This window comes from Gallinula chloropus (assembly GCF_964237585.1).
Source record: "Gallinula chloropus genome assembly, chromosome: 3".
NCBI classification, from domain to species: domain Eukaryota; kingdom Metazoa; phylum Chordata; class Aves; order Gruiformes; family Rallidae; genus Gallinula; species Gallinula chloropus.
Genome location: NC_140087.1, coordinates 24310958 through 24338337, shown reverse-complemented (window position 1 = coordinate 24338337; position 27380 = coordinate 24310958). Strand labels below are relative to the sequence as shown.

At 41.6% G+C, this 27380-nt stretch overlaps 1 protein-coding gene across 1 annotated transcript in view; it reads left to right on the top strand.

The window, feature by feature from the left end:
- Positions 1 to 27380, top strand: part of MAP7 (microtubule associated protein 7) — a gene marked incomplete at both ends in the record, with an annotated part of 104723 nt that overhangs the window by 28894 nt on the left and 48449 nt on the right. Inside the window, one exon of the mRNA XM_084261037.1 lies at positions 26664 to 26729. Coding sequence (XP_084117163.1) covers positions 26664 to 26729 — 66 coding nt within the window. The remainder of the gene's footprint in view (positions 1 to 26663; positions 26730 to 27380) is intronic.

Genomic DNA, 27380 nt, shown 5'->3' with positions numbered 1-27380 from the left:
GAGTCTTAGGCCTTTCTGCAGCTTTCACACAGTGTATAAGTGAGACCTCACCCCCCAGGCCTTGCAGCCAGTGTTAGCAAGTGTTCTTTGCTTAATGGAGCTATGTCCCCAGACTCCCAGGGACTTGTAAACTTGTGCATGATGTAGAGCGTTCTTTGTGCTGGTGTGATCTTGTTCAGTTTGTCAGCCTCAAGCAGTTGGTGTGCCCATGATTTATGAAGTCCATTCATCATTCCTGGAAAAAAAATAAAACAACCCTACGTTTTACCTCTTCTGTCTAGTCATGGTGAAATATCTTTATTTACAGCAGTAGAAGCATCTGTAAAATCTAAACAAGACGGGGAAATAAAGGTTATGTTTGGGATCTTTCTTCACTTTCAGCCATGCAACTTGCTGATACAATGGCCGCAGACCCTTCCAAAAGTGGTGTACTGTAGAGTGTGTATTAGCATCAACTTCTACCTTTTTTGTTAATTACTTCTACTTCCATCTTCTGGGCACAAAAAAAAAGGGCTGTGGAAGGGGTGAGGACAGAAAACATCACGAAGAAATGTGACCTTCTCTTTTGCCTTTCTCCAAGCCTGACCTCTGCTTTCTGCTTGTTTTTCCCTCAGAAAGGCCTTCTCTTGCCATTTAGTGACTGGGCACAGGGCTCCACATGCTTATGCAGAGCAATTGGATGATTTCCTTTCCCTTCTCCAGCTCTCTTAATTAACGTTTACATTGCTCAATCTACACAGCTCTGCCTGCCTGCATGCCTTCTCTTGTTACAGCCTCTGAAATAAGTGGTTTAAGAATTCGATAATTATATACCTTGAAAAACTCATTTGTATAATCATCTTGCTAGATTCAGCGCTCTCTTACTTGCTCTCCAGTTAGTTTTGTGGAAAGGCAGAATACGATATTATTGAGGGCAAAACTAGGAATGGATTCCATGCTAGCTTGTGGGACTATAGGGACTCTGTTAGAGACTGGAGCTGAATCCTCTTCACAGTAAGTTTTCTCATCTCAATGAGGATCACTTAAGTAGGAGGATGAAATATTTCTTCTTTGTTGGCTGAATTTTTTGAATTTTCTGATTTAATTCAGTGTTACCTTACTCTGTTCTCTTGGGGTTTCACCTTCAGCTAGTCCACAATCAGCATAACATGAAGTGCTTCTGGAAAACATGCACTTTAAGTTTGCCTACACTTCAATAATAAACAATTACAGTAACAATGTAACAAAGTCATGTCACAGAAAGCACTGAAATTATAGTTCTAAAATGTAATCTCAGATTAAACCACTTTAAGATCATTGTTACTGTTTATTACATCTCCTGCCTCATACCTGGCAATGTACTAACAACATCTGTGGCATTTAATGGACATCTCTTCACAAACAAAATTGTGAAGGCAAGTACACCCTTGCAAATGGTTTTATGAAGACTGGGTGGAAAAAAATAAACCAAAACAACAACAACAACAAAAAAAAAAAAACCAAAACCCTTAACTGCAGATGAGAGTTGCCAACTGTTATGTAAATGTAGAGAAATCCTTAGAAATCAGCACTAAGATGGCTACATTTTTAATATGCTGTTTAGGCGCATAGCCTTGGGGAGGTTGGCCCACACAAGGCTTTTTCTCCATCTTCTGAGTTAGTAGTTCAGCAACTGTTTCTCAGCTGGTCCGTTTAAGCCTGAGCGCATGTGGTAAAAAGAACTCTTTCTTGGTTTGTATGTGGTTCATTGAACAAGGTGGCTGCTTAAAAACAGGAGTGTTTAGTATTGTACGTCATGTCACCCTCGCTTTTACCCTAACTGACCTTTCAGCTCTGCAGAGGAGAACACATAGAGCGATTAATCAGCCCACACTTATTACTTCAGGTCACTTGCGTGGCTTAGACAAAAGGAGGGAGAGCAATATAAATGCAAATATTTTCAACCACTTGCTTTTAAGGGTAGGATGGAGCATGACAACCTGGGCTGCCTGCTGCGTTACAGTGAGTTTTGGTGGTGTGTTGCCTTTTGGTGGTGGTGAATTAAATGCATTGGCTGGTTGGCCACCTCTTAGCAGGAACAGCTGGAGCTCTTGCTGCCGCAGCTGCGGGGAAAGGGGCTGTCATATCTTCATGGTAGGATTAGGGACAACCTGAGGTAGGTGGTGGGATGAAGTATCTTGGGCACTTCTTTTCGTATCCAGAATGTTTTGTCATAGGAATTGTTAATAGCTGCTGATCCATGGAATGCAGTGGGCTTCAGATCTTACCAGGCATGCAAAGTATCTGTTAAAAAGATTACATGATACCTTTGAAAGTACTTTTGTGAATAAATATGGAAAATATACATGTTGATAATCCATAGTTGATGATCTGTCCAGCATTTCATGTGCTTAGAAAGCTGAGCTCTCAAGATTAGTTTTAAAAGTTTTTCTGGGGGAGAATGGTAACTGGTCCTATAGCAGCACTTAGGTGGTAGTGGATTTAGGACATATTCAACATTTTCTAGGTGATATTATTGAAATTGGAGAGGCATTTTGTTTCCGTTCAACTGCATCAGATCTTTCTTATTTGTGACTAGCTCAGAGGTGGCTGTAGTTATCTGTTCTGTCTCTTCCTGTGACTTAGGTTACTTTCCTGTTTCCTCAGGCAGACCCGCAGTAAGAGTGTTCTGTGGCAGTTCTGGGTTCCCCAGCCAGTTCAGATCCAGCTCTGAAGAGACTGAATGTGCTTGAGTTTATGCGTAATGGTCTCCTGGCTTTAAGAAGGGCCACAGTTCTAAGTTTGTGTATAGGAGGAAGTGCTTGCAGGGTAGGAGCTTTGATTCCTTCTACTATGCAGAGATGTTTTTAATATATGCAAATATATAAGCTGTTTAGCTTCCTACTGAATGTGTCATATAGCCTGATTCACAGTAGTACTCTGACGCATGGACTACTTGGGACTACAGCGTCCTTCTCCCAGGTTGCTTATAGTCTCTTAATCATTACAATATCTAATCCCTGATTAGATGTTGAGGGAGAAGAACAGTTCCCAAAGCCTGTCATAGTGTTCATTAGCTCCTGAGCAGATGACTCACTAGCATGTCTTTAAGAGATTTCCTTGGAACATCCATAGAAGATTATTGTTCTAGCATGGATCTGATAGTATCACTGACAAACTCATGCCATCTAAATATAACATTAATTCTGCCAAGAGGAAGATCTTGTTAACCTCTAGATTTTTTTTCATTTGTTTATTTTTATAGTATTACCGGAGCTATCTTCTCAGTCATATTCACTGACACATGTGGCTCAGCACATTACCTGAATTTCTTCCAAACAGGGCATTGACAAAGTGATTCATCCTCTTCGCCAATATTATTTTGAGGCAGTATCATCACAGAATCACAGAACCGTAGGGGTTGGAAGGGACCTTCAGAGGTCGTGGAGTCCAACCCCCCCTGCCAAAGCAGCTCCCCAGCTCATATTGCACAGGGATGTGTCCAGACGGGTCTTTAATATCTCCAGAGAAGGAGACTCCACCACCTCTCTGGGCAGCCTGTCCCAGGGCTCTTTCACCCTCACTGTGAAAAAGTTCTTCTGCATGTTGGTGAGGAACTTCCTGTGCTCCAACTTGCAGCCATTGCCCCTTGTCCTGTCTCCACAGACCACTGAAAAGGGGGCTGGCCATTTTCACCTGTGCCCCACACTTGAGATATTTATAAACATTATTATGATAATGTTTTGCACTTTGTTCCAACATACACTGAGTCCAACTATGGGGAGAAGAATGAAGTGATGCACATCCTGCATAATGGAAATAAATTATTTGGTGTAGGTCTAGTCTTCTACCAAAACTAAATAATCTTTTTTTCTGGTAAGCTAGGGGAAAAGATGGACTAGCTTAATTTGTAGTATTATTTCACAGTATTTATCAACAGAAATGAGGGAGACTTCTACTGAAGTAAAAAGGCCTCAAAATTAACTCCCAACTCAGTATCAAACCTTACTGGTTTGACATAGTTACTGTTGTCAAAATAAATTCAAATGTAGACAAAATAAAGTTCTATATAGAGTGTAAATTAGTGTATTTTCTCCCTACAACCTCAAATTAATTAAGTTAATATTGCTTATTTATAGTTGCTTATCTAGATGTAGCAATAGCAGGAGGTTTAACTGGTATAGCTAAATTTGGACTGCTCTTAATTTACAGAAGGTTAGGAGGAGTTGAGAGCTAGAACAACCTACTGCTAATTATGCACGTATGACTGTCAGTTCACTGTGGCATTAATTACTGTTAATTACATATAGTTTAAAATGCATGGGTTCAGGTTTGTTTTTTGTTGGTCACTTTTGGAAAATGAAGGGTAAGTGGTCCTTCCTGCCTGTGTGAGGGCCACATCAGTGCCACCATGCTATCTGGCATCGGGTGATCTTGTTCAAGATGGTGTAGGATGGTCAAGGATCTCCATGCCCAAAGATCTAAAAGTTTTTAAACCTATGTGAATGTTCAATAATTGCCAAAGGATTGTGTTTCTCTTGATAAATAATTTAATAAGTAGTCTGTTGGAGAGCTGTGATGGCTAGGATACTTCATATTCTTTACAGGGAGCCTAATTCCAGTCCAAATAGTCTGTATTGTGTGAGAGCACTGAAAAGAATTATAATTTGGCAAGGAAGGCCTCTGCCTTGTGTTATGGTGTTGGCTACAACTATTTCCTCAGTCACTTGTTTCCTGAGATCTCAATGAAGATCAAGAGCCCATTCTTAATGTTAATTCATATTCAGCCTTACAGTGAAGTTAGACCAAAAAGTCAGAAGACCTTTCAAATTTTTTGCTTTATTTTTCTCATAATATATTTTTCCACTTTCTAGGCCCTGAAATAAAACTGTGCCTAATCCTTGCCTAACCTACTCCAAAACAAAGCTATTTAAAAGGAATGATACCAGTTTTTGTGCTCATCTTTTATGATCCCTGCCGCTTGTCAGGCCATGCAAAGCATGGAGCTTGTCAGCTAAAGAGCCCTGAGAGCCATTTCAGGCCTAAATTTACTGGGTGAAAAGGGAACCAGGTAGGGTGGACAGGAAAAGAGGAGGGATTGTGCCCTATATAAAGGAATGGGTTGAATGATTGGAGTTTTGCCTTGGGCAGATGTCAAGCCAGTAGAGATCTTGTGGGTCAGGACTACTGATGATGCTGTAGTCAGTGTCCACTGCAGACCTGATTAAGAAGTGGGGAGCTGATACTGCTTTCAGTTGCAGGTCATAGTACTTGTGGTGTCTCTTAACCACTTTTCTGGAAGGGCAGTGCAGCTGAGTGCTAGAAACCAGGAGGTGAGTCCAGTATGTTCCAGAACAATTCTTGATGCAGGTGATCAATGAACTGAGCAGGGGATACAGATATGAACTGGTGGATGATGTAAAGGTTGAGGGCACCTTTAAACTGCTGTCTGGCAAACCTTGGTTCTGCAGAGTGCTTGTCTCTAGTTGCATCAGCTTCTGGCACTGATACTCTATTAAAAGCAAGTGAAGTGCTTATTTGGAAGTAAAGTGCTGACGACTTTGTTTTGATCTCTTTTTTTTAAAATTGCAAAGCTGGCACAGCAGTAGGTAAGCACTAATGAAAATAAGTGAGCTGGCACTTCAGTTTTTGGAGCTAATGTTTTAGAGTGTCTTGGACAGAAACAGGAGTGCATCTTGTTACTGTGTCCTCTGTTGTATAGCTGTGATGTGAATCCTAATGGTTCAGAGCATGAGCAGCTATGTTCTGGAGTTTCCTAGCTGTATCGATGAAGGGGCTGTGGAGCAAGGTGGTATCTCTTACACAGCAGCACCTTATGTGATTATTTGCAAATGATTGACTTTTAAACATTCATTATATGAATGAAGACAAACCAGTAATGTGTATGTACACTATGTTATTTTAGTCACATTCCACAGGGTTTCAAGGTTTTTGTGACCGGGGACCTCACTAGTGGTGTCCCAAGTCTGATTGGATATAGTGCAACACGTATGCATACAGAACTAGGAATGTGATTGGAAGATAAGCAGGTACAGGATATGAGCAACTACAACTCCATGGTCATCTAGATAAACAGAAAGACAGAGACTGTGTAAGTAGATTTATGGAGCATGGTTGTGAGGAACTAATGCTCTGCTCTCAAGGGAAACTCAGCATATCAAATTATTCTAGCCTTGGTTCACTATGGAAGACTGCCAGAATGATGGAAAACATTAATGCCCTGGTCTGGAGCTGTTTGCAGTTGGAGAGAGCTCCATTAATTATAAAAGCCTTGTCTGATATGCTAGTGGGCATTTTTAAGTGCTTAATATTAGTGAGTTAGTCATTTTGGATCTGTAATACCATCTCTTTTGTGATAAAAAGTAGTTTTATGAAGAACTGAAGGAATCTCAGTGAGTTTCTGTCTCCCTGTGGAGTAGCAATCAAAAGGGCAAGGCTCAAAGAAAAGCTTTGTAGCAAGGCTGCTTACATCGTTAGAAATGTCTACTAGTGCAGTGCAGGGAACCCAGGAAACAGTTAATACCTGGCCTGATACCAGCTGTTAACTGATCTGCAAGGCCCTGAGTTTCACGTAACCAAACCTGGTGTCTGTCTTTGAGCAAAGCAAAAACTTCATCATATTTAGTCAAGCCAGGAATCTGACAGTATGGGGGCACTGCAGGTTATTTCTGAGAACCATTGTGGTGTTGGTGTGAAGCCAGTTCTGTTCAGTGGTTGTGCACAAGAAAACTTAATGGCCCTGGCAACCCGCCTCAACCGCTGTCTCTGTGAGCAAAGGGAGGAGGTGGAGGACAGCGCCTGAGTGACTTGCCTGAAGGTGAAGCAGGCTTCAGCACTTTCCTGGCTCCTGTTAAGGACAAAGAGGGGAAGCCCTGTCACAGTCTGAAGTAACTGGACCTGACTACCAGGCATTGGCACAGGCTGCCAGGGCTTTCAGAAATATGATGCAATTGTGGTGCATGATGCATTGCTGTGTGGAGTCAGATGTTGTGATTTCAGCTTTATGTTTCTCATCCCTTTTCTCTTTTTAGATTGTACCTTTCATGTAATGTATATATTTTTATGTGATTTTTTTTTCCTTGTGCTGAAGTGGAATATTTAGTGCATATTACAGAGCAATACGTTGTATTTTAAAATACTGCATTGACATAGTTGAGTCATTTGCAACACCTGGCAGTCCACTTCTATTTCTGTCAACCAAACAAAAGAATCAATGACATGTACTATAAAAAGTTCTAGACATATACGTGATATGCTATAGTTTAGTCTTTAAGGGTGGGGACCCAACTAATATGCTAAATATTGCTAACTTGTTCTCATTGTTTCTGGGGGTGAATTCAAGCACTCCTTATAAAATGTTTAGTTCTGCTATCACAGAGTGTGGTATTTGTTTGATTTTTGTTGGTACCAGGCTGTCATGGTTAGGCTGCTGCAATCAGGTATGTGGCTTAGAGGTCTAAATTCTTTTTCTCCATCCGCAGTAGAGAGGAAGCCAGTGTGAATTAAAAAGCTGGAATTCCATGAAGCGCTTCAGTGATGGTGTTGTAAAACCAAGATGTTTTGCATAATAAAATAACCCCAAGTGAGAATTTTATCCTTCTCATGCTTGACTGGAATTTTACAAGGCAGATGGCAAACAATTAAGGTTGCATAACATTTCTCATTAAAAGAGCCTCTTTATTAAAAGAATCTCTTTATAACTTTGCTAGATTTAAATGTTTACTAGATTTAAATGTTTTGGGCTCTGTTTCTTTTTTGCCAGGTTCTCTCCTTCCCTTTGTTTTGTTCATCTTCAGCAAATGGACCCAATTCCTGAAGAATGAGACACGGGAAAGTAATGGGGACTTTTCTTGAAAAAAATAAATCTTAATAGTAGTCTTAAAAAATCTTAATAGCCTAAGGCCACCGGGCTTTAGAGGAAAGATTTGAAACTAGGAATTTGATTTTAGAGCTATATCTCCTCCTGTCCTATGAAAAACCATCCAAATTAGCCAAACGAGAAGTCACTCAGCTCAGGCCTGATGTGGATGCAATCAGCATTTGAGTGCTATGCTGCTCTCTGGGTTTTTTGACTGAACAGAGACAGTGGCCTTTTCAAAGGCTTTGGGCTCATCAGTGTTCACGTGATTTGTCATCCCCATGAAATGAATGAACACGCTCCTCCCTGGAGCTCCCAGGGCTGAGCAGGACTCTCCCTCCCTGGCTGCTTCCAGTCTCTGCAGGCTGTTTCGGCACCAGGCATGCTGACTGTGAGCGTAGAGGCTTGTACATCCCCTACATCTCCGGTGCTGCCCAGGTACCTGCTGCTTTCTGGGTGTGCAGGAAAAGCTCTCTGATGCCAGCTGAGAGGGGTGGGGGGGAGAAGGTGTTTGTATTGGAACTAGGCCAGCCAGAAAACTACACGGGTGAGAAGTAGAAAGGCAGGAGAAGTGAGTTGCAAGGTAGTACGTTCAGGAACAAAAGAAAGAGGTTGAGGCAGTGCCTGAGGTGTGGAGGAGGATGTAATATCAGGAAAGGATCGATAGAGAAGGGGAGCAGGACTGCAGCAGGTGGAAAGGAATGGAAAATATTGGCAAAACATGTTTTCCCCATCTAGTAGCAGGGTGGTAAGTCTGCCAAATCAAATTAGTATCCCAGAGAATACATCATTGAGATTTCCTGAGCTAATTTGGTAATTGGGGGTGGAGGGGGATAGTGGTATGTTAAATTGCAGTCTTCTGTCTGTATGTTTTTAATTTTGTGTGACTGATACATATCAGTACATAACACTAGCATCTTACTAACTTTTAAGGTTTGGAGTTCAAGCGCTGAAAAGTTAGGAAGCCTCAGAGTTGAACTTGGCCATGCAACTTGGTTTAATATATCCCATGCATGTGCATGCTGTTGAATAGTTAAGCATGAGATTGTGCTCTTGGAAGTTAATAGTTCTCTCATCAGGATGGCTAAGCACTGTGAATGAAGTCAGGCTTTGATCTCTCTGGTAGTACTGCATACCTAAAGTTGTGGAGTACAGCCTTGTGGAAACCTCACTGGAACTTTTTGTAGGTTAGTGTCTAAAAATCTGCTGGGGTTTGAAACAGGTTGCAGTTCAGCTACTAGAAACACTAGTCCAAATACCAAAACTTGTACAATAATTTGCATCAAGAATGAGAGGCATTCACTGCAAGATACTGAACAATTTGGTTTAAAGTAACTTCTGGGTTTACCTTTTGTTTTTGAATATTTAAAATTTAGTGTTAAATAGATATATTTTGATTATAGCTTCGTCAGATGTTTTACATTGTATATTCACTCATGTCATCCATATAAAACAATGAAAAATTACATCTGAAGAAAAAAAGAAGTTTAACAGTTACCCTGTTCTTTGTTAGACACAATCCAACCAGCACTGTTGTGGATTTTCCCCAGGCAGCTCAGGCACCAAATAGAATGTCAGTGGTACTTTTTTTAACACCCACTTTGTTTAGGTGGATAGACAGACTGCGTATGTATATCAGACTAAAAGCAATGGGATGAGGCAAGGTAAGATTTTTGTTCTTCCTGTTAAGAATGTAGACTAAGAAATGGGGGGTTCTATTTATTTTCTGTAGAAACACATTCTTACATGTGTTATTTCTCTAGAATGCTTGATTTCCAGGGGTTGTTAAAATCTGAAATACGACTGGAACCTTTCTGACTGTTTCTGAGATCATGGAGCATGCTTAAAATAAAAGCTAAGTCAGTCAGAGCCAAAAGGTTTCCCTGAAGACTGGAGGGGAAAACAAGTGAAATTTATGTCTCCAGAGGCTGAGTGCTGCAAATTCAGGCAATGCAATCATCTAACTAGTGAATGAGCTAACAAGCAAGTGCTTGAAAAGCCAATGACACCAATGCCTAAGGGAACTAAAAGAAAACCTGCATGGATTTGGAAAGATTTATGCTTTATGATGTATAAAGAGCTGACATAGTACTGGACTTGGGGCAAATGTTTGTGCCGCCAATAATTTGGCAGTGTCTAAGAGAAATCAGCTCCCATGGAGATTCTATAGAGAAAGAAGTCTTGGGTTTTTAAAATGCTTATGCACATGGGGGGAGCTACAGCATATAAAGATAAACTCCACTTTTTAGTGGTGTAACACTCAGCCTAAAATCACAGAAAGAACCTGGGGAAAAACATATTTTGCTTTTGCTATTGTAACTGAAGTGCTGAATTATTCTTACAACACAAAGGTCAAAGAGCTCTGATAACTGTTTGATAGGTTCCTATTAGAGAAACTCTAAATGATAGTGCTATTTAAAGATTGTATGTGAGTAGCTTCCTGTTCAAATATATAACTTTGTCTTTCTAAATACGTATTTGTATAGGTTTTCCAAAGATAAGGAGCTCAGAAATAACTAAGGTGGTTTGTGCAGCATCAGTTCTGCATCTGCAGTATTGTACTTCTCACAATCACATTGTAGGGGTTGGAAGGGACTTCAAGAGATCATCGGGTCCAACTTACCTATTAGTCTCCTACCGTTAGGCCAAGCAGTATCTTATTCCTCAGGAAGTCCTAGCTCTTGCAGCATTATATCAGTAAAGATCACAATAAAGAGGACAGCAAAGAACTGGTCCCTGAATTGAAAATAGAATTTTCCAACTAAGCTTTCCAGTAAATGGTGTCTTGAGAATTTAGTTCAGCTTATGGCTGGTGGTAGCTGTATGTGCCTTGTCCCTCCTGTGTAGTCCTGGTGCAGCTGTTCTTTTTATGGTGAACCAAGTTATTAAAGGTTAGTCAAGCAACAGAAATGTATTTTTGTAAGTCAGTGTTTTAGCTCAGCAATGGCAGGAAGCATTCCTTTTTCCTTCACTGTTTCTGAATATATGCATTTTGCACCACATCAAATGCTTGCTTTATGTAGCTTTCAGTAATAAGATATATATTTTGTATAAAGAATAGGAGAAGAATTAGAAAATGGAGTGTTGTACTTGCTCTGAGTAGCTACAGCATCCCTTCTAGCGAGGTAGAGGAAGCGTAGCAGAAAGCTGCATGTTTTCCTTAGGCAAGTGTACTCTTAATTGGTAGTGGCTTGAATGTGTTCATCCAGGAACGTAACTGCTAAATAACAGCATGCAGTCTCTCTAGTTCTAACTGTCAGAAATCATTGTCTGCACAGAGTGGATTATATAAACAAAGTGCAGCTTCTGTGAATCTTCCTGCTGTCTTTAGTTGAGAAGTTGATGTTGATACAGTGACTGGCAGGTATTAGGCATGTTTTATTTTTCTAAGACTGGAAGGAAGACTCTCCACAAAATTTGTTATCTGTAGAGCTTTTACCAGGAAACTGCAGCAGTGAAAGTCACCTGTGTTACTTGTATTGGTCTCACTAACTTGTGTGCAAGTCATGTTATGGGTATTCTCCCCCTCTACTCGATCTAGTGAGACCCCACCTGGAGTACTGTCTCCTTCCTGTTCTGGAGTCCCCAGCATAAGAAGGACATGGAACTGTTAGAATGGGTCCGGAGGAGGGCCACGAAGATGATGAGAGGACTGGAGCACCTGTCCTGTGAAGATGATGGGCTGCATTGGGGTTCTTCAGCCTGGAGAAGAGAAGGCTCTGGGAAGACCTTATAGCGGCCTTCCAGTAGCTGAAGGGGCCTACAAGGAAGCTGAGGAGGGACTTCTAAGAAGGGCATGGAGTAATGGGATGAGGGGGAATGGTTTTAAACTGGAAGGGGGTAGATTTAGATTGGATATGAGGAAGAGATTCTTCACTATGAGGCTGAAGAGGCACCGGAACAAGTTGCCCAGAGCATCTGTGGCTGACCTCTTCCTAGAAGTGTTCAAGGCCAGGTTGGATGGGGCCTCAAGCAGCCTGGTCTCGTGAGAGGTGTCTCTGCCCATGGCAGGGGTATTGGAACTTAGTGATCTTTACGGTCCCTTCCAGCCCTAACCATTCTATGATTCTCTGTTGAAAGTTATATAATAGGTGGTTGAGAGTTCACCACTCTGGAAGAGAAATCCCAGCAGATGTCCCAGGCATAAATTGAAGTGGCCTAATACGGTGTTGTGTGAAGATAACTAGGTACCAACAGCACTGTAGCTAGCTCAGTGTAATGCTTAACTTGGATTTTTAGCCGAGTTTTTAGCTCCTGTGTTGGACTGCAGTGTTCACAAGGGTCTCCTACTTTCAGTACCTCAGTTAGCTCAGGGTATTGAGTGAGGAGATGAAACCAACATGACAATGCACGTTTTCCGTAGTAAACAGGGACATGGTATTTCATTAAGAAGCTGCATCTTTGCAGAAATCTAGGCAGCTTTTGTAGCCAATTATACTCCTTTAAGGCTCCTTAGCATGGAGCCTTAAATGCCTTCACTGTTAGCATTAAACAATACTACTACTTCTGTTTTTCCCTGCATCCTCCCTTCTTCTGTTTTGAAACTCCTTAGTGACAGGCCTCTAGTTATTCTCCCACAAATGAGGTAATTCACCAGTTTCTCTTGCAGCCTAATTTTCTTCATAGAGGCAATAGGATGAGATTGAAGATGGCTTAAAGCAATTATGGGATGAAAGCCAGGAGTCCACTTAGTTCAGTGGATACCGTGATTCTGAGTTTAAAGTAATTGAAAGCAGAGGAGGGGAAATCTTGGATAATGGAAATCTCTTAAGCTTTATTGTAGGTGTCTTTTAATAGGGATGGGAAGTGGGGGAATTGTCCTTCACGTGGCAGGCTAGTAACTTGAAACCCAGCGAGAGCTGCTGGTAGAAGCTCTATGGAAAGAGAGTGGTTGGAGGTAACCAGAAGGTCAAGGAGCTGGTGAATGTGACCTAAAAATAATGCTGTGGGAGAGTCGTGTCATAGGTATCCCTTGCATAATTGTGTAACAGAGTAGAGTAACCCAACCAGAAAGAAAGCTTTGAAGGGAAATACGCTATTTTTCAACTACTTTTCTGCTGCTTGTAAAGTTCATACCACTTCATTTTTGCAATGTTTCATACCTCTTTGAAGTACTTGCAGGTCTTTGTGTGTGTGTAAATGCTAGAAGCACCCTAGTGTTCAGAGTATGCCTGCAGTTACAGCAGAGAGATCATTAAAGCAGACAAGCTCCTGAAATCTGTCTCTTCTGTATAATATCCGGAAAGCTAGTACTTACCTGAATGTGTTTCCTATAGAAAATGGTGGTTCCAAAGCCTCACCTTGCTTCCATGGTCTAGAGCAAAGCTCAGCAGACTGAGCTGTCAGTTGTTATGCAGGGCATACTCAGACTGCATCTGACTATTGTATGTGTATATGGGGAGGTCCCTATAGGGCAACAGGATCACTCTGTTACTGTAGGAAGGGCTTAGTTACTGTGAGACAAACAATCAGTTGTGCTTTGCTTTTGAACGACCAGTCTGTTGCCATGGCAGACATCCAGCCATTAGCAGGCCTGCTCTGTGTCTTAAACCTGGAGTTACTCGAATGGTAGCTGTGAACATCTGTGCGCGTGGTGCGAAGTCCTGTCAGACTAGTACAGCCTGAACAGATCTGGGAAGAGTTAAAGCACAGAAGAAAACTTAGATATGTGCTGATTCCAGTAGTGATGGCTTATGTATGCAAGTGGGCTGGCAAGAAGAAAGGACTGTGGTGCTCTGGGAGCTTATATGAGTCTCCTGAATCGATCAGTAGATGTTCATTTTAGCAAAAATAAATGTCACAAAAGTACATATTGCATGAAAAGAACAGTTTATTTTATTTGCTGGGAGAAATCATTGCCTTCTCTTATTGCAAGCTGAGACCAAAGAGATTGCTTTGTTTTTCAAAATGTTTAGATCTCAAGATCAAGTTGCTTTATAGAGTTGCTTATCATGTTGATCATAGAGAAATGTATAGCAAAGTATCCATTCTCCTGTTCTTTCTGTCCCCACATTCACTTTACTGTAGTGCAGTTACTGGCAGTAGTTCTGTGGAACCCAAACGCTGCAGTACGCTTTGATCACTGTACCCTCTGAACAAAGGTATCAAATAATGAATACTCAAGTTGCTTTCCTCAGCTCAAGTGATCTGACCTTGGGATCAGTGTGATACTGGAAGGCTGGTCTGTGCCTCATTCTCCAGTTCTCAGTGGTAGGTGTAAGCTTCATTGTGACTTGGAAATGCTCACAGGAATTACCTCACAGTTTGGAGCAAGCTGTCTAGTTGAAGTCCAGAAAAGTTGCTCATATAGAAAAATGTACAGGTGCTCCATTTCATAATCAGAGGTGACCTTCCATGTGCAACCACTGCAACTACACTGACACAGGTCATGGATGTGGGGATCTGTCTGACATCGTGGTAGCAAACACCACCTGCAGCAGTCGGTCTGAGGAGGAGAGGCAGCTGTTACTCTTGTACCTTGGCTGAAAGTGTTTTCCCTTGAGCAATAGGTTCAGGAATAAAACTCCAGGTAGCATATTGCCCAGTCTCAGTGCTGAAGAGCACACGGCCTAAGACAGGCTGCTCAGCACAAGATGCTGGGTGTCTGGAACTGAAGCTGTCCTGCGTGCCCTCAGGTGGTGGCATCACAGCTTTTATTTTGGTGATGTGTAATTAAAAAAATTCCATTTGTGTATCCGTATCTGGACAGGCTTGCCAGCCTTCTGGTCAGCTCCACAACCACTGCTGCACAGCACAGGTCTCTTACAGCAGGTAGTAGGGACCCTTTTTCCGAGAGGTTATTTTATGTTAATATTGTTGGTTTATATTGCAGTAAGATGATACAATGTAATTATCCAGAGGAAATAGTGTGAATTCCAGCTGTTTCATAATTGCTGTTAGAGTTACTGTGTTTCCTTTAGCATCTGTAGGAGACTAAGCAGCACAAGAGCTCTCCCCACAAAGGCACTCATTTTGGTATGTTCTATGTTATTTAATATTTTAGGATGCAAGGCTTTTTAAAGCCAGCATAATCAGCCAAAAGTAATCTTTTCTAAATATGCATCCCCCAGTAGAGCAGTTACACAGTTTTAATCTAAAAAAAGTGTCCCTTTCCCCATAGTTATTTGCATCATCATTCGGTTTTATGTCTGTGGATTCTTTCCAAAGAAATGTCTGTATGCTTCTGTTTTTAGTGTTTTACAATTTAGTGCTGAATTAACTGTGACAGTTCTAAAATAATCTGTTTGTATTTCTAGTCTGCAACATACTGAAGATAATGGCAACTTCTGTACTATTCTAGGAGTAGCAAAGTTGGGCTACGGTCTGCAAGTACTCTTTTCTTTCACCCTAGCTCCTTCAACAGTTCCTTTGACATACTTCCCTTAGCAAGACAATCTAAGTGTTGACATCTAAGCAAAATTAGGCACATCTCTTTGTTCTTTCAAAATGGAAGTCTAGATCTTATTTTTAAATCACCGGAGTGCATTAGGTATAAGTCTTTTAGAGAATTCACACGTCACAGTCCCCACTGCCTCACTGATATAGTGATGAACAGAACCTTGTAAAGATTTTTAAAAATAATCTTGTCAGTGTTGCTTATTAGAACATTTTGTTACAAAAGGATTTGGGTTGTAGTTCTACTGGTATAACTATACCCATTCTGCTAGCAGTTCTGAAAAATTTCAGTTAAAAGCCCAGGGATGTTATTTTGGTTGTGTTCCTGTTTTTCTTCTGAAACAGTACCTCTGAAAAGAGACACTAGAAAGATTTCCTTCCTGAACACCAGGGCTTTTAAGAGGGCTTGGGGTTTTTTGGGTGGGATGAAGGAGTCTTGACAGTAAGTGTGCAGAGTATACTTTTCATCCTGATACTTCAGTTCTGTTCCTCCCCAAAGGATTAACCTGAAAGATAGCCATTGCACTCTCAGTGTCTTGGTTCCTTTTTCCCTAAAACGCTTGTGTCTTTTGTGACCAGGGTGGTGCAAAATGCATGTTAATGTCCTGAAGGCTTTCCTTCTTATCAGAATCCTCTGATCCTGTCATTGGCTTTTCTGCACCCTAATGCTCCATCCTACAGCCCTCCCACACCCCAATAATACCCTTGCTTTCCCATTCTGTTGTGCCCACCCCCAGCTCTCTTCTGAGCCTCCCAGCTGAACTCCACGGTGAACCAGTCTCTTGAGCCTTCCTGGAGACGCCAGTCTCCAGTGACTGAGAGCAGGGGCTTCTTACTGTGCTGGTTTGCTCCTGACCTTAGCAACTGCTCAGGGAGCACCTGCTGGCTACCTGGATAGTAGGTCTGCTGCTTTGGAAGGACTCTGCAGCATGATTTTTAAAGGATAAAGTTTGCTTCAGAATGCACCCAGAACCCACTGTTTATTACTTTCTGCAGGGAAGGAATGCTTTAAGGAGATGTTTTATATGAAAAAAATGCTGATGCCTAGTTCCTGTGTTCCTGCACAGCTCAAGTGTCAGAATAAACATCTCAGACACGGCTGTTTGGAGCAGTATGTACAAATGGATTTCAGTGGTGAGAGGAGGAGGTGGTTTGGTTTTGTGTTCAAGCCTTTGAATATCTCTGCTAGTTCTGTCACCACGCATCTCGTAGTAGGGTTGTAACATGTTAGTTGAAAGTAAGAATTTCCTTGCTAACTTGCTTTGAAGGACTTCACTTTGATAACTGTTATGCATACATGCATACAAAAGCAAAGCTAGTGCTGGTTGCAGTGTAACTTTGGTACACTCAAAGCGTTGTTTTATAGTAATCTTATGAAAAAGTAACAGGTCCTGAACAAGCTTAGGGCTCCAAAGTGTGCTGATACAGTATAAAAATAAAAGCAAGGAGCAGCCTTGACTCAGTGTTCAGCTCAGACACAGCTGGTAGAAGCAGCAGCATGAAGAAGTTGGTCTGTCCAAGGTCAGTCCAACTTCCAGTACAGAACAGTACAGCAATACCAAAAAACATTGTCTCCAGCTGTGCTGGAACAGATTGCCAGGCTGCTTCTCCCCAAGCTCTCCTTCAGGGGTAGTTTCAGAGTTGTTATTGACAAATAGATTTTGTAAAAACTGTTATCTCTAATGAGTGAACATACAGGGTTTTACTTGTTTACTTTTTACATCTTAGTGCCTCCCACATTTCTGAAAAAGGAGAGCAGATCAAAACTTTGTCCTGACTTATTCTGAAGATTTTAATATTAGGCATCCATCTATCAGCTGAGCTGCATGCATCTTGCTAATTTTTAGCCTGCCATAGGACTTGCAGACCTACTTATCTCTAGTCAGATTGCTGTCCTTTGTTCCCAAGGTTCCAATTTTAAAATACAAGATAAGTATGGAGTGAACACAGTACTTAACTTTAAAGCAATAAATTGTGCTAAAATATTACTTAGTGTATTGTTCGTCTAAGTGTACATATAAAGATGCTATCCATAATACAAAGGATAAGAGATGCTAAAGACTTGCAGGATGTATTGTACTGTAAATATGGAGAGTGACTTTTACATGTGTATATATATTACCAGTCTTATTCATTAGCTGCAGATGTAAGAAGAGGAAAAAGCAGGAAAGCTTTTATTTGTGTTGAACTCTCTTCTCCCTGTATCCAGCCCCTAGATCATGGCTCACATCAATTTATTAGTAGAATGAACACTTGAGTTTTACTGTTAGAGTTTCACATCCAAGCGTGCTCTTTGGTCTTAAAGTTCAGTGCTGTTGCTTTAGAACAGCCAGTTACTGAATGGTCAGACTCTCATTCCAAGGCAAGTATTCAGAATTTTGGTCTTAATGTGATTCTGCATTTTAAGCTAATGAACTTTGCCAGCAGTACCACTGATTTGATAGCTAGTCCCTGTGCCCAGTGGCTACATAAAACTGGCTAGAGTAGCCCTACTTCTTTCTTGCTTTACACAGTCCCAGGAGGCTCTCCTCTGCTTCATTCTGGCTAGTTCAAGCTATGTGTTTTTACACTTTGCCTGCCAGGCATAAGGTGCTATATAAAATAAGCATGTGAACTAGAGAGTGGGGTTTTCTGTTTTGTTTTTGGAGGAATGTTGCTAAGGAAATAGGGGTAGCGGAATTGGATATTAAGGAGCAGACAACATCGCAGTACCCAGGTAAGTCTGTTCTAAATTTTCCAGTTTAATGCTGGATTTCCTCTAATATATATTGGTAACGCTCTTTGAATGAGGCACTAGTCAGTTCCAGTAGTGACTTCTGATGCCTTCTCTGTCTCCCAGCAGGCACCCTCTAGCACTTTTTGACAGGTGGGGAGCTGTTCAGCCCAAATGGGGGATTAGCTGACAAACGACAGGGACAGAATACCTAGACTTCTTTTCTTCTTCCCTCCTCCTCTGTTCTAGATATTTTTACTTTCTCCTGTTTTCCAGTGTTCCTGTCTCTCTCTTGTGGAATTAGAGCAGGAAACTGGAAGGCAGCGTTTCCTCTTGGCTGCTCAGCACAGCCTTTAGCCAGAGGTGTACCTGAACTGTCAGGCCCATGTAGCTGCCTGTGTGCATGCATCTCATCCACGGTTCTGCAGCCCTTGTATAGTTCCTCTTTTCAGGCATTTGGCAGGGTGCTGTTCTGTGAGGGCAGCTGTGCACGTCCTGACCCTGGCACGGGTCTGAGCACCATCTTGGGCTTGTTGTTCCCAAGTGCCCCATCCCACTGCATCTGTTGGCGATTCCACTTCTGGAAGTGGAGACTTATGCCCGATGTCCTTCCTTAGCTGAACAGAGCTTTAAAGTCACCCTTCTAGGTCTCCAGCCTTGCTGTGGGCACTCTGTTTTGCTGTTTACCTCACTAGGGGGGGGAGGTGGGGTAGGGGGGGGAGGTGGTACATAAACAGCTGGTTTATGTTGTGCAAACATGCACTTAATTTGCCAAAAAACATTCATAATCTGAACAGTTTTTATGTTTTTGAAAAAGCCTGTCAAAATGCTGGTGTGATGCATCCCAGCTCCCTATTTCCTCTGGTTGTTTGGGTTTTTTTTTCCCTGGGGTCTGTGCAAATGATTCTCCTGCTTCCCAGGGAACCCTCCCAGGGGCTTTACTTCTCAGTCAGACTTTTCCCCTTGGATGTACTGTCTTGCTTAGTCTCTCAGACCAGTCTCCTTTGACCAGAGATGACGTGGCAGGTAAAGAAGCACTGAAAGCTTATTGTCATCTTCCTTTTTCAAGGTTTCCTATGAGACAATTCCTAATCTTTGCATCTTCTAAGATGGAATTTCTCTTTGCACTTTTTTTTTTGCTTCCCACTGCTAGTAATCCCTATTTCTGCTCAACCTTTGGAGAAGCTGAGGAGAGATGGTTTCTTTACTTCAAGAGGAACACCTTAGACTGTAATGTTATTAAAGGCATTTTTTTTCTGACAGATACTGATCATGTATCAGCTTTTTAAATACCTTTTTCTGTTACAAAATGTTTGGGTCTTCCCCTATTAGAAAGCAGGCTTTGGTACAGGTACTTGGGACAGGGAGTCTTAGCTCCTGTGGGAAATGACTAAATTGAATGATAATGGCTGTATGGGAAATGGGGCAAATTGAGGTCCTTTATGAAGTTGCTTATCAGTCCTTCTAGGGCTTGTACTCATCCTGCTAATGATTAAACATGTCTGAATATGAACACGCAGACATATCTGAACTGATCATAGATTTGTAAACAGAATTCATTCTCATCACAAAACTGCTTTCTTAGGTATAATCTGCCAGTTTTGCACTTGTCTTGGTTCAAGATAAAACTAAAGCTGGATGTACAGAGATCCTCCCTAGCACAGGTCAATCTTACACATCCCTTTATTTCAGCTCTTTCTCTGGAATGTTTAAATTCTGAATTCCATGCTGCAACTGTTTTTCTCAGATCTTGTTGTTTGTAAATGCATATGCATTTAGCAGCAGTGCATCCCTTTTTTATTATTATTCCTTTTCTGCTTTTCCAGATAGAGAAACTGAGATCTAGTTTTCAGTTTTGTACTATGCCATGTATTAATGGCAGAGCTGAGAACGAGGAGCTTAGGATCCTCTGACTCCCACTCATAATCTTATTATAGATCTTATTATACTTAACATCAGTGTGTTATCAACATTGTTCTCATCCTAAATTCTAAACACAGCACTGCACTAGTTACTGAAAAGAAAATTAACTCTGCCCTAGCCAAACCCAGGACACCATGCTACATCCTTAGAACAGAATGCAATCATGTAGTGTGCATTCAGAGGGCAGTAAAATTCTTTATGTTGCTTTGGTGATGTAGTCCTCCATTTTATTCTGCAGATATAACTTCTTAGGTGATCAGGCCCAGTCACCATGGGTTCATGAAAGGCAGGTCCCGCTTGACTAACCTGATCTCCTTCTATGACAAGGTAACCCACTTAGTGGATTAGGGAAGGGCTGTGTATATTGTCTACCTAAACTTCAGTAAAGCATTTGATAGTGTTTTCCTACAGCATCTTCTTTGAGAAACTGGCTGCTTATGGCTTGGATGGGCGTGTGCTTTGATGGGTAAAATACTGGCTGGATGGTCACACCTAAAGATGTGAATGGAGATAAATCCAGTTGGCTGCTGGTCACAAGTGGTGCTCTGCAGGGCCCAGTGCTGAGGTCAGTTCTAATTAATATCTCTATCAATGATATGCACCCTCCATAATTTTGTAGACAGCACCATGTTGTGTGGGAATGTTGATCTGCTTGAGGGTAGGAAGATTCTACAAAGGGATCTGGGCAGGTTGGATTGATGGGCTGAGGCCAACTGGTTCAACAAGGCCAAGTGCTGAGTCCTACACTTGGGTCACAACAACCCCAGGCAATTGTGCAGGCTTAGGGAAGCGTGGGTGGAAAGCTGCCTGGCAGGAAAGGGCCTGGGGCTGTCAGTTGACTGCCAGCTGAACATGAGCCAGCAGTGTGCCCAGGTGGCCAAGAAGGCCAACAGCATCCTGGCTGGTGTCAGGAATAGCATAGCCAGCAGGACTAGGGAAGTGTTGTCCCCCTGTACTCGGCATTGTTAAGGCTGCACCTCGAGTACTGTGTTCAGTTTTGGGCCCCTCACTACAAGAAGGACATGGAGGTGCTGGCACGAGGGAGGGCCAAGGAAGCTGGTGAAAGGTCTGGAGCACAAGTCTTACAAAGAGCTGCTGATGGAACTGGGGTGGTTTAGCTGAGGGGAGAACTTAGCACTCTACAACTTGGAACAAGGTAGGTATAGGTCTCTTCTGCCAAGTAGCAAGCAATAGGACAAGAGAAAATGGTCTCAAGTTGTGCTAGGGGAGATTTAGATCGGATATTAGGAAAAATTTCTTCACCAAAAGGGTTGTCAATCATTGGAATAGGCTGTCCAGAGAGGCAGTTGAGGCGCCGTCCCTGGAGGGATTTAAAAGACACAGGTGTGCTGCTGAGGGACATGGTTTTCTGGTGGACTTGGGAGTGCAGAGTTAACAGTTGGGCTCGATCTTAAGGGTCTTTTCAATATAAACAATTCTATGACTGTGTGATTTTTCTAAATTCACAAGTGAATGACCTGAAATTTCTTTATTAACTGTTACAAGATGTTGATATAGTAATTTAGCTTGGGTTCTTCCTATTGGTTTCAGTGATTGGTACTTCATACTGAGTATATAGGTAGGAATGCATTTTAACTTGAGTATTTAACTTGTGTTGCCGAAGCACAAGTTCACAGTATTGTTTTGCTCACGCTTGCATTTTAATCCCCAAATGCTGCCTTAAAATTGAAGTTCTATACTATTCTATACTTTTAAGCAATTATTGGTAGTGCATATCTTAAAATTATCTGATAGATGTGCATTTTTGGTATGTCTGGGCTTTTACTGCTTAGTTAAATTTGCCTTTCACATGCTTGCAGTTTGGCATTTCAGGCTGTGTAACTAACACTGGAGAAGTATGTGGTGAAGCAAGGGAGAGAAAACTCATTAAAAATTGAGGGGAGAAAGTATTTGACTTCTTGAAGGAATTTGTATTTCTGGCAGGTGGAGGAGATAATTCCCTAAGTTTGAAGCAGCTTTGTCAGAACTGGCTTTGTAGCAAACTGGAGTTTCACTAACCTGTAGTGAGCTGCTGCAGGATTTTGCATCACTGACGTTATGCTCAACATCTGTAATGCATCCAAAGTTGTAGTGTCCTGGCTTGGGCGAGGCCACATTAATCCCCCAGCAGCTGGCACAGGTGAGCTGAGCTGGCCAGAGGTGTTCCCAGACTGTGTAACATCACACCCCATAAAAGGGGCTGGCTGGGGAGAGGATGGGACAGGTTGAGTGTGAGCAGAGTGTTCGGTCAGTCTTTGGGTCAGTAAGTGCTTTGTGTTATCTCTCTGTGCATTGTGTGATGGGTCCTGTTGTTGTTCCCCTCTCCCCATGCTGTCCCAGCAAACTGCCCTTATCCCACCCCACTGTTCCCCTTTCCCTGCCTGTGTCTCCTCCCTGACCTGCTGGGAGATGAAGGGGGGAGTGAGTGGTGCTGTGGGCTCAGCTGCTGCCGGGGCTGAACCACGACAAGTAGTAAGAGTATTGCTTCAGTCAATAGCAGTAGTAACCTGAGAGTGATTCTTAGCCCAGGCCAATGCTCCCACCATCAGTTGCTAGCCAGTCACTGAGAACTTAACAGTTGAATGGATTATCCAGCTCACTACTAAAATTACTTTTAATTTTAAAATACATACTTACTTTTAGAAAATGGGGAGGAAGAAAGCCTCCAACCACAATAAACACAGTGTTGCATTGATGTGTTTAGAAAGAAAACAAGGTTTTGATTCCGCCCATGCTTCAGTCGGCAGGTGATTTCTGTGCAGTCTCTGAAACCCAAGTGCTGGAAAGGTAGGTAGGTATATTTGCATATTTTTAAGCCTTTGTAGGCCCTGCTTAGACAAAGCTTTTCATCTGAATTTCTTACCTGAAAGCATTAGGCAGTAGGATGGATGTTAGAAAACATCTCACCCGGGGAGAAAGGCCAAAGAAAAAGGTTTAATAACTGACCGGAGCATCCTGGTTTGAAGAGTTCCTTTGTGGTTGGCTGTTGGAAGACCTGTTTACTGAAACAGGTCCTTGCAAAGTAAAGGTGGGCTCTGGGAAAATCACTTAGTGTTGTGGTTCAACTTTAGAAACATTGCGGGTTGGGGGGTGGGATGGTGGGGGGGAGAGGGAAGAATAGGAAGAACTGCGTATCAGAAAATTCCTGATAGGGTGGAAAAAAAGACAGAGCCAGACTCCTCTTTGTGGCACACTGTGACAAGACAGGAGATGATGGGCACATAATTGCAATACAGAAAATAACGTTCAGACATATGAAAACTTTTCCACTGTGAACTGTGGTCAGAGACTGGAACAGGTTGCTCAGAGCAGTTGTTGCATCTCTGTTCTTAGAGAGATTCAAAACCAGCTGGTTGTAGCCTACTCTGGCATCGCTACTTTGAACAGAGGGGATGGAGTAGGTGATTTCCAGAGATGCCTTCCAGTCTCAACAGCTTCGATTCTGTGATTTTTTTTTTTCCCCATGTATATGCACTATTTCCCAGGCTGTCTTCAGCAGTTTCCAGAATGCTTCTCAGAAAAATATCCTCTTACTTTCAACACTTCTTTATGCAACTTCTGTTCCCTCCGTGTAAAGACAGTGGTTCAAGATAAGCAACAGAGCAAGTATTAGGTAGTTGGATGATGTCTCTCCTGGCATGTGTTAAGTTATTGAGTCTTGCTGGAACCAGTATTGTCAATATTTAGGTTTGGATTTTAGAAGTTTAGTTGTCTGATTAATCTGTTTGTATCTTAGAGCAAGAGGTATATTCTATGTGGGCGCACACCTACACGACTTACTAAATACTTGTGCCAATTCTTATTTGATATCCAGCATCATTAAAATTCATGCTTGTGCCATCTGTTCTTCATTGCCTGTCACATGAGTGGTCATATGAATGTGTACTCAAACAGTATCACAATATATTCCAAGCAAATATCAGACAAGAGGAAATATGAGGGGAAAAACACTACCGTGTGTACCTAGGCTCTGTTACAAGTGTATTATCTGGATGGCATTTAAGCCGTTGTTTCAATAGAGCATGGCATAAACCCATGGCACAGGGCTTGAAGAAAATAATGCCCCTGCACTGTGTAAGATGCGCAGAGAAACTTATGCTGAAGCATAAGTGGTCTCTTAATGCTCAGAAACAGTATTTTTACTCTTTTATAACAGTTTTCTCTTCCAAATGATGCCCTAGAATCATGATGTAGGTTTCCCCTTGCATTATAGCATGACATTTTTTGAGAATGTTCTAAATGGCTGATGCAAGCAGGAGGCAAGTCTGTTTTACCTGCCCTCCCCTCCCAGGCTAAGGTAGTAGTAAGATATAAAGAGTTTCTAAGGTATTAGGAGTTCAAATGCACTTACTCTGGTGAATAAAACACTTCTTTCCAGGCTTGGTAGCACAAATTTGGAACACAGAGAGGAAAAAGTATGGGTTTTGATAATGATAGGTTCTACAAAGCCTGGAGGTTTAAGTGCTCAGTGTTGTTCAGATTATCCTGCCAATAACTCAATCCATCTATCTATAGGTCAAACTAATCCTGTGCATGAGGCCTTAAAAATGGTAAAATACTAAAATATTTTCTTGGGCTACCTTTAAGGTGTGGCAATTCTTATTGTGATCTAAAATCAGTTATTTGGTTGGTTCAATGCTTCTGTTGGTCACAAGAGTCTTAATACAAGTTGTCAGGGAAGGGAGTGTCTTTTTTGACAACTATTTAAAACTTCATACTTTTTTTGTGAGATGATGTGATTTTTTTTGAATGCTGCTCTCAGCAAAAGATTGCTCATGAACACGAAACATTTGATCAATGCTATTTTTTTTTATCTGCCTCCCCACAGCTGTCCTGGTTTCAGCTGGGATGACATTAATTTCCCTCCTAGCAGCTGGTGCAGTGCTGTGTTTTGGACTTTGTGTGAAAATAATGTTGATAAAATACTGATGTTTTAGTTGTTGCCAAGCAGTGTTTACAATTAAGTTAAGGACTGGCAACTTCCAAGGTGCTGCCAGTGAGGAGGCATGAGCCTTCTGCAGGACATGCTCAGGAAGCTGGGAAGGGGGCACAGCCAGGACAGCTCACCCCAGCTGGACAAAGGGATATTCCATAGCAGACATCATCATCCTCAGTATATAAGCTGGGAGGAGGAATTGGTCAGGGACAGGCCATGGCTTGGGACCTAGCTGGTCATCAGTCAGTGGGTGCTGTGCATCACTTGGTTTGTGTATTCTATTACTATTATCTTCTTTTTCTGTCCTGTTAAAATGTTTTTATCTCAATACTTGAGTTTCTCCTCTTAAAATTGTCTTTCCCTTCCCACTGTGAGGGGGGGTGGGGCAGGAGTGAGCAGGCAGGTGTGTGTTTGCTTTAGCTGCTGGCCAGGTTAAATCACACCACCTGCAAAAAGGGTACAGTGTCACATAGGCTCCTCCTGCTACCCTTTATCCTTGATGTTCATCCTGCAACATGCCAGTTGAAGGAGGTAAAGGAGATAAAAAGACTTTTGTCAGGCCATGAAGGGAATGAACTCACCGAGGCAGCAAGGCCTGAGTGTGTATTGTATTGTTAAAGTTGACAAGTGTAGGAAATTGCTTGGAGCCTTCTGAAAAAAACAACCTTTTAACATTATGTTTTCTGAAGTGGATCTAACACAGTCGTGTCTGTTTGGCTTTTAAAGCTGGAGTAATTGTGGGGTTTCTCCAACTTTCATTTCTAGTGATATTTTTAAATTAAATAAATGGGGTTTTTTTCCTCCCCTAGGCTTTATTGATATAATTGTCTCTTTATCCTTGCTTGCAAATACTTTCAAGCTGTTTGTGGAAGGGTTCTTAGAATTTTTATAGCCTGTCATTGCCGCACTGTAGACTCAAACACTCCTATAGTGGAGCTGCTGGACATGAAAAGGAGCAGTGAGTTGAGAAAACTGTGTCATCTAATTTTCTGGCTTGGCTTTTAAGCCAAGGATAGGTTGTGATTTAAAGTATAATAATGAATTTTTTTTTTTTTTTGGTGGGTTTTGTTTTGGTGTTTTTAATAAAGGTTTGATGAAAGACCATTCAGAGCCCCAGAATTATCTCTTTCTAGACTGACAGGACCCAATCAAAAGTCTACTGAAAATAACAAGAATATCTCCTCTGTTAGACTTCATTCAGGTCATAAATTGCTCTGTCTTCAGTTCTGCATAACAACCATGTTAGTAATTTGTAAAGTACCTATGAAGTTCTTACCAGTATCTGGCACCATACCTTGAGAAGCCTGGTATCTGTGAGTCAGCTTTAGCAACAGGTTCCTCATCCCATCCAATTATTGCAGCTGTTGGCAGATTCAGAGTCACTCTGCATTTACATTCTCTTATTTCCACTATCTTGCTTTTATCAGTGTGATGAATTCAGCTTCCTTCAAGGGGAATAAAATTAAAAAAAAACCCCTAAGTTTGCTGTTCTTTCAAGTAGTGGCTTGCAAAGCATCACTGGGAAGAAAGAGGAGAACTCAGCTGTGGGTGCAGCATTATCATGGCATGGAAAAAAACATAAACCTTATTAAAAATTACCATTATTAGCAGGGGTTGTTCTTGTGGTCCTTTCTCCAGCTTTAATGGGGAGCTTGTATTGTGGCCTCAGTGTTTTCTGTGTAACCTTCAGGGTTATTTCTGTACAAAACAGTGTAGAAAAGTATTCAAGTGGTATTTCACAATGGTTTGTTTTTAAAGGGAATTTGTTGATGTTTAAGTTGCATTATAAATAGTGATAAAGCTGTTGTTTAGTTATATGGTTAATTAATCTCTCTCTTTTTCGTTCTCATTTTTTGCAGCTGAAGGTTCTAAAACACAAGACAAGAAAATCACTTCAGGGCAAAGCAACAGTGCAACTAAACCAGGTATGCCACTCCCTGTGCTTCGTGCTATAAGGCTGTTTATCTCAATCCGTGGAGTATGAAAACCAGCTGTCATCTTAGGCATTTTTGAAGTGTTTGATGCTTTTAAACCTCTCTTACTTTTTCAGTCAAAACCAGTATTGGTGACTGTAGTTAGGCCAGAATCTCTGATTGTTTGCAGAGAAGTAAAACTGAAAAAAAATCATCTGCTTAGCTTAGTACAGTTCAGGAATGAGGGTTGAGAAGTGAGATGAGGCAACAGAGGCCACTCTAGCTGCTTTTGTGCTTGTGTGAGATTTATCTGCTGTAGGCAAGGATTTACAGCTTTATATGAATGTTTTTCTGTTCAGATGTTTCTTCAGTTACTGCAAGGCACGCCGTGTTCTGTAAGGTACTCCATGCAGTGTGCAGAAGTTTGTCATTACTTCACCATGCCAGACCTACTGTGTGGACTTAATTCACTGTTCACTTACACAGTTGAAAGTCTATGTACTGAAATGCTTAATGCAGTCCCCGATGCTGTGAGTCTGTTCCACTTGCATGTTTAGACCAAGATCCAGAAGAGCACTTAAATATCTAAATTCTGCCTGTATTGCAATGCAGGTACCCGAGTTTAAAATACAGGATTAGTAACGATCTTGTATAGGTGCCTGA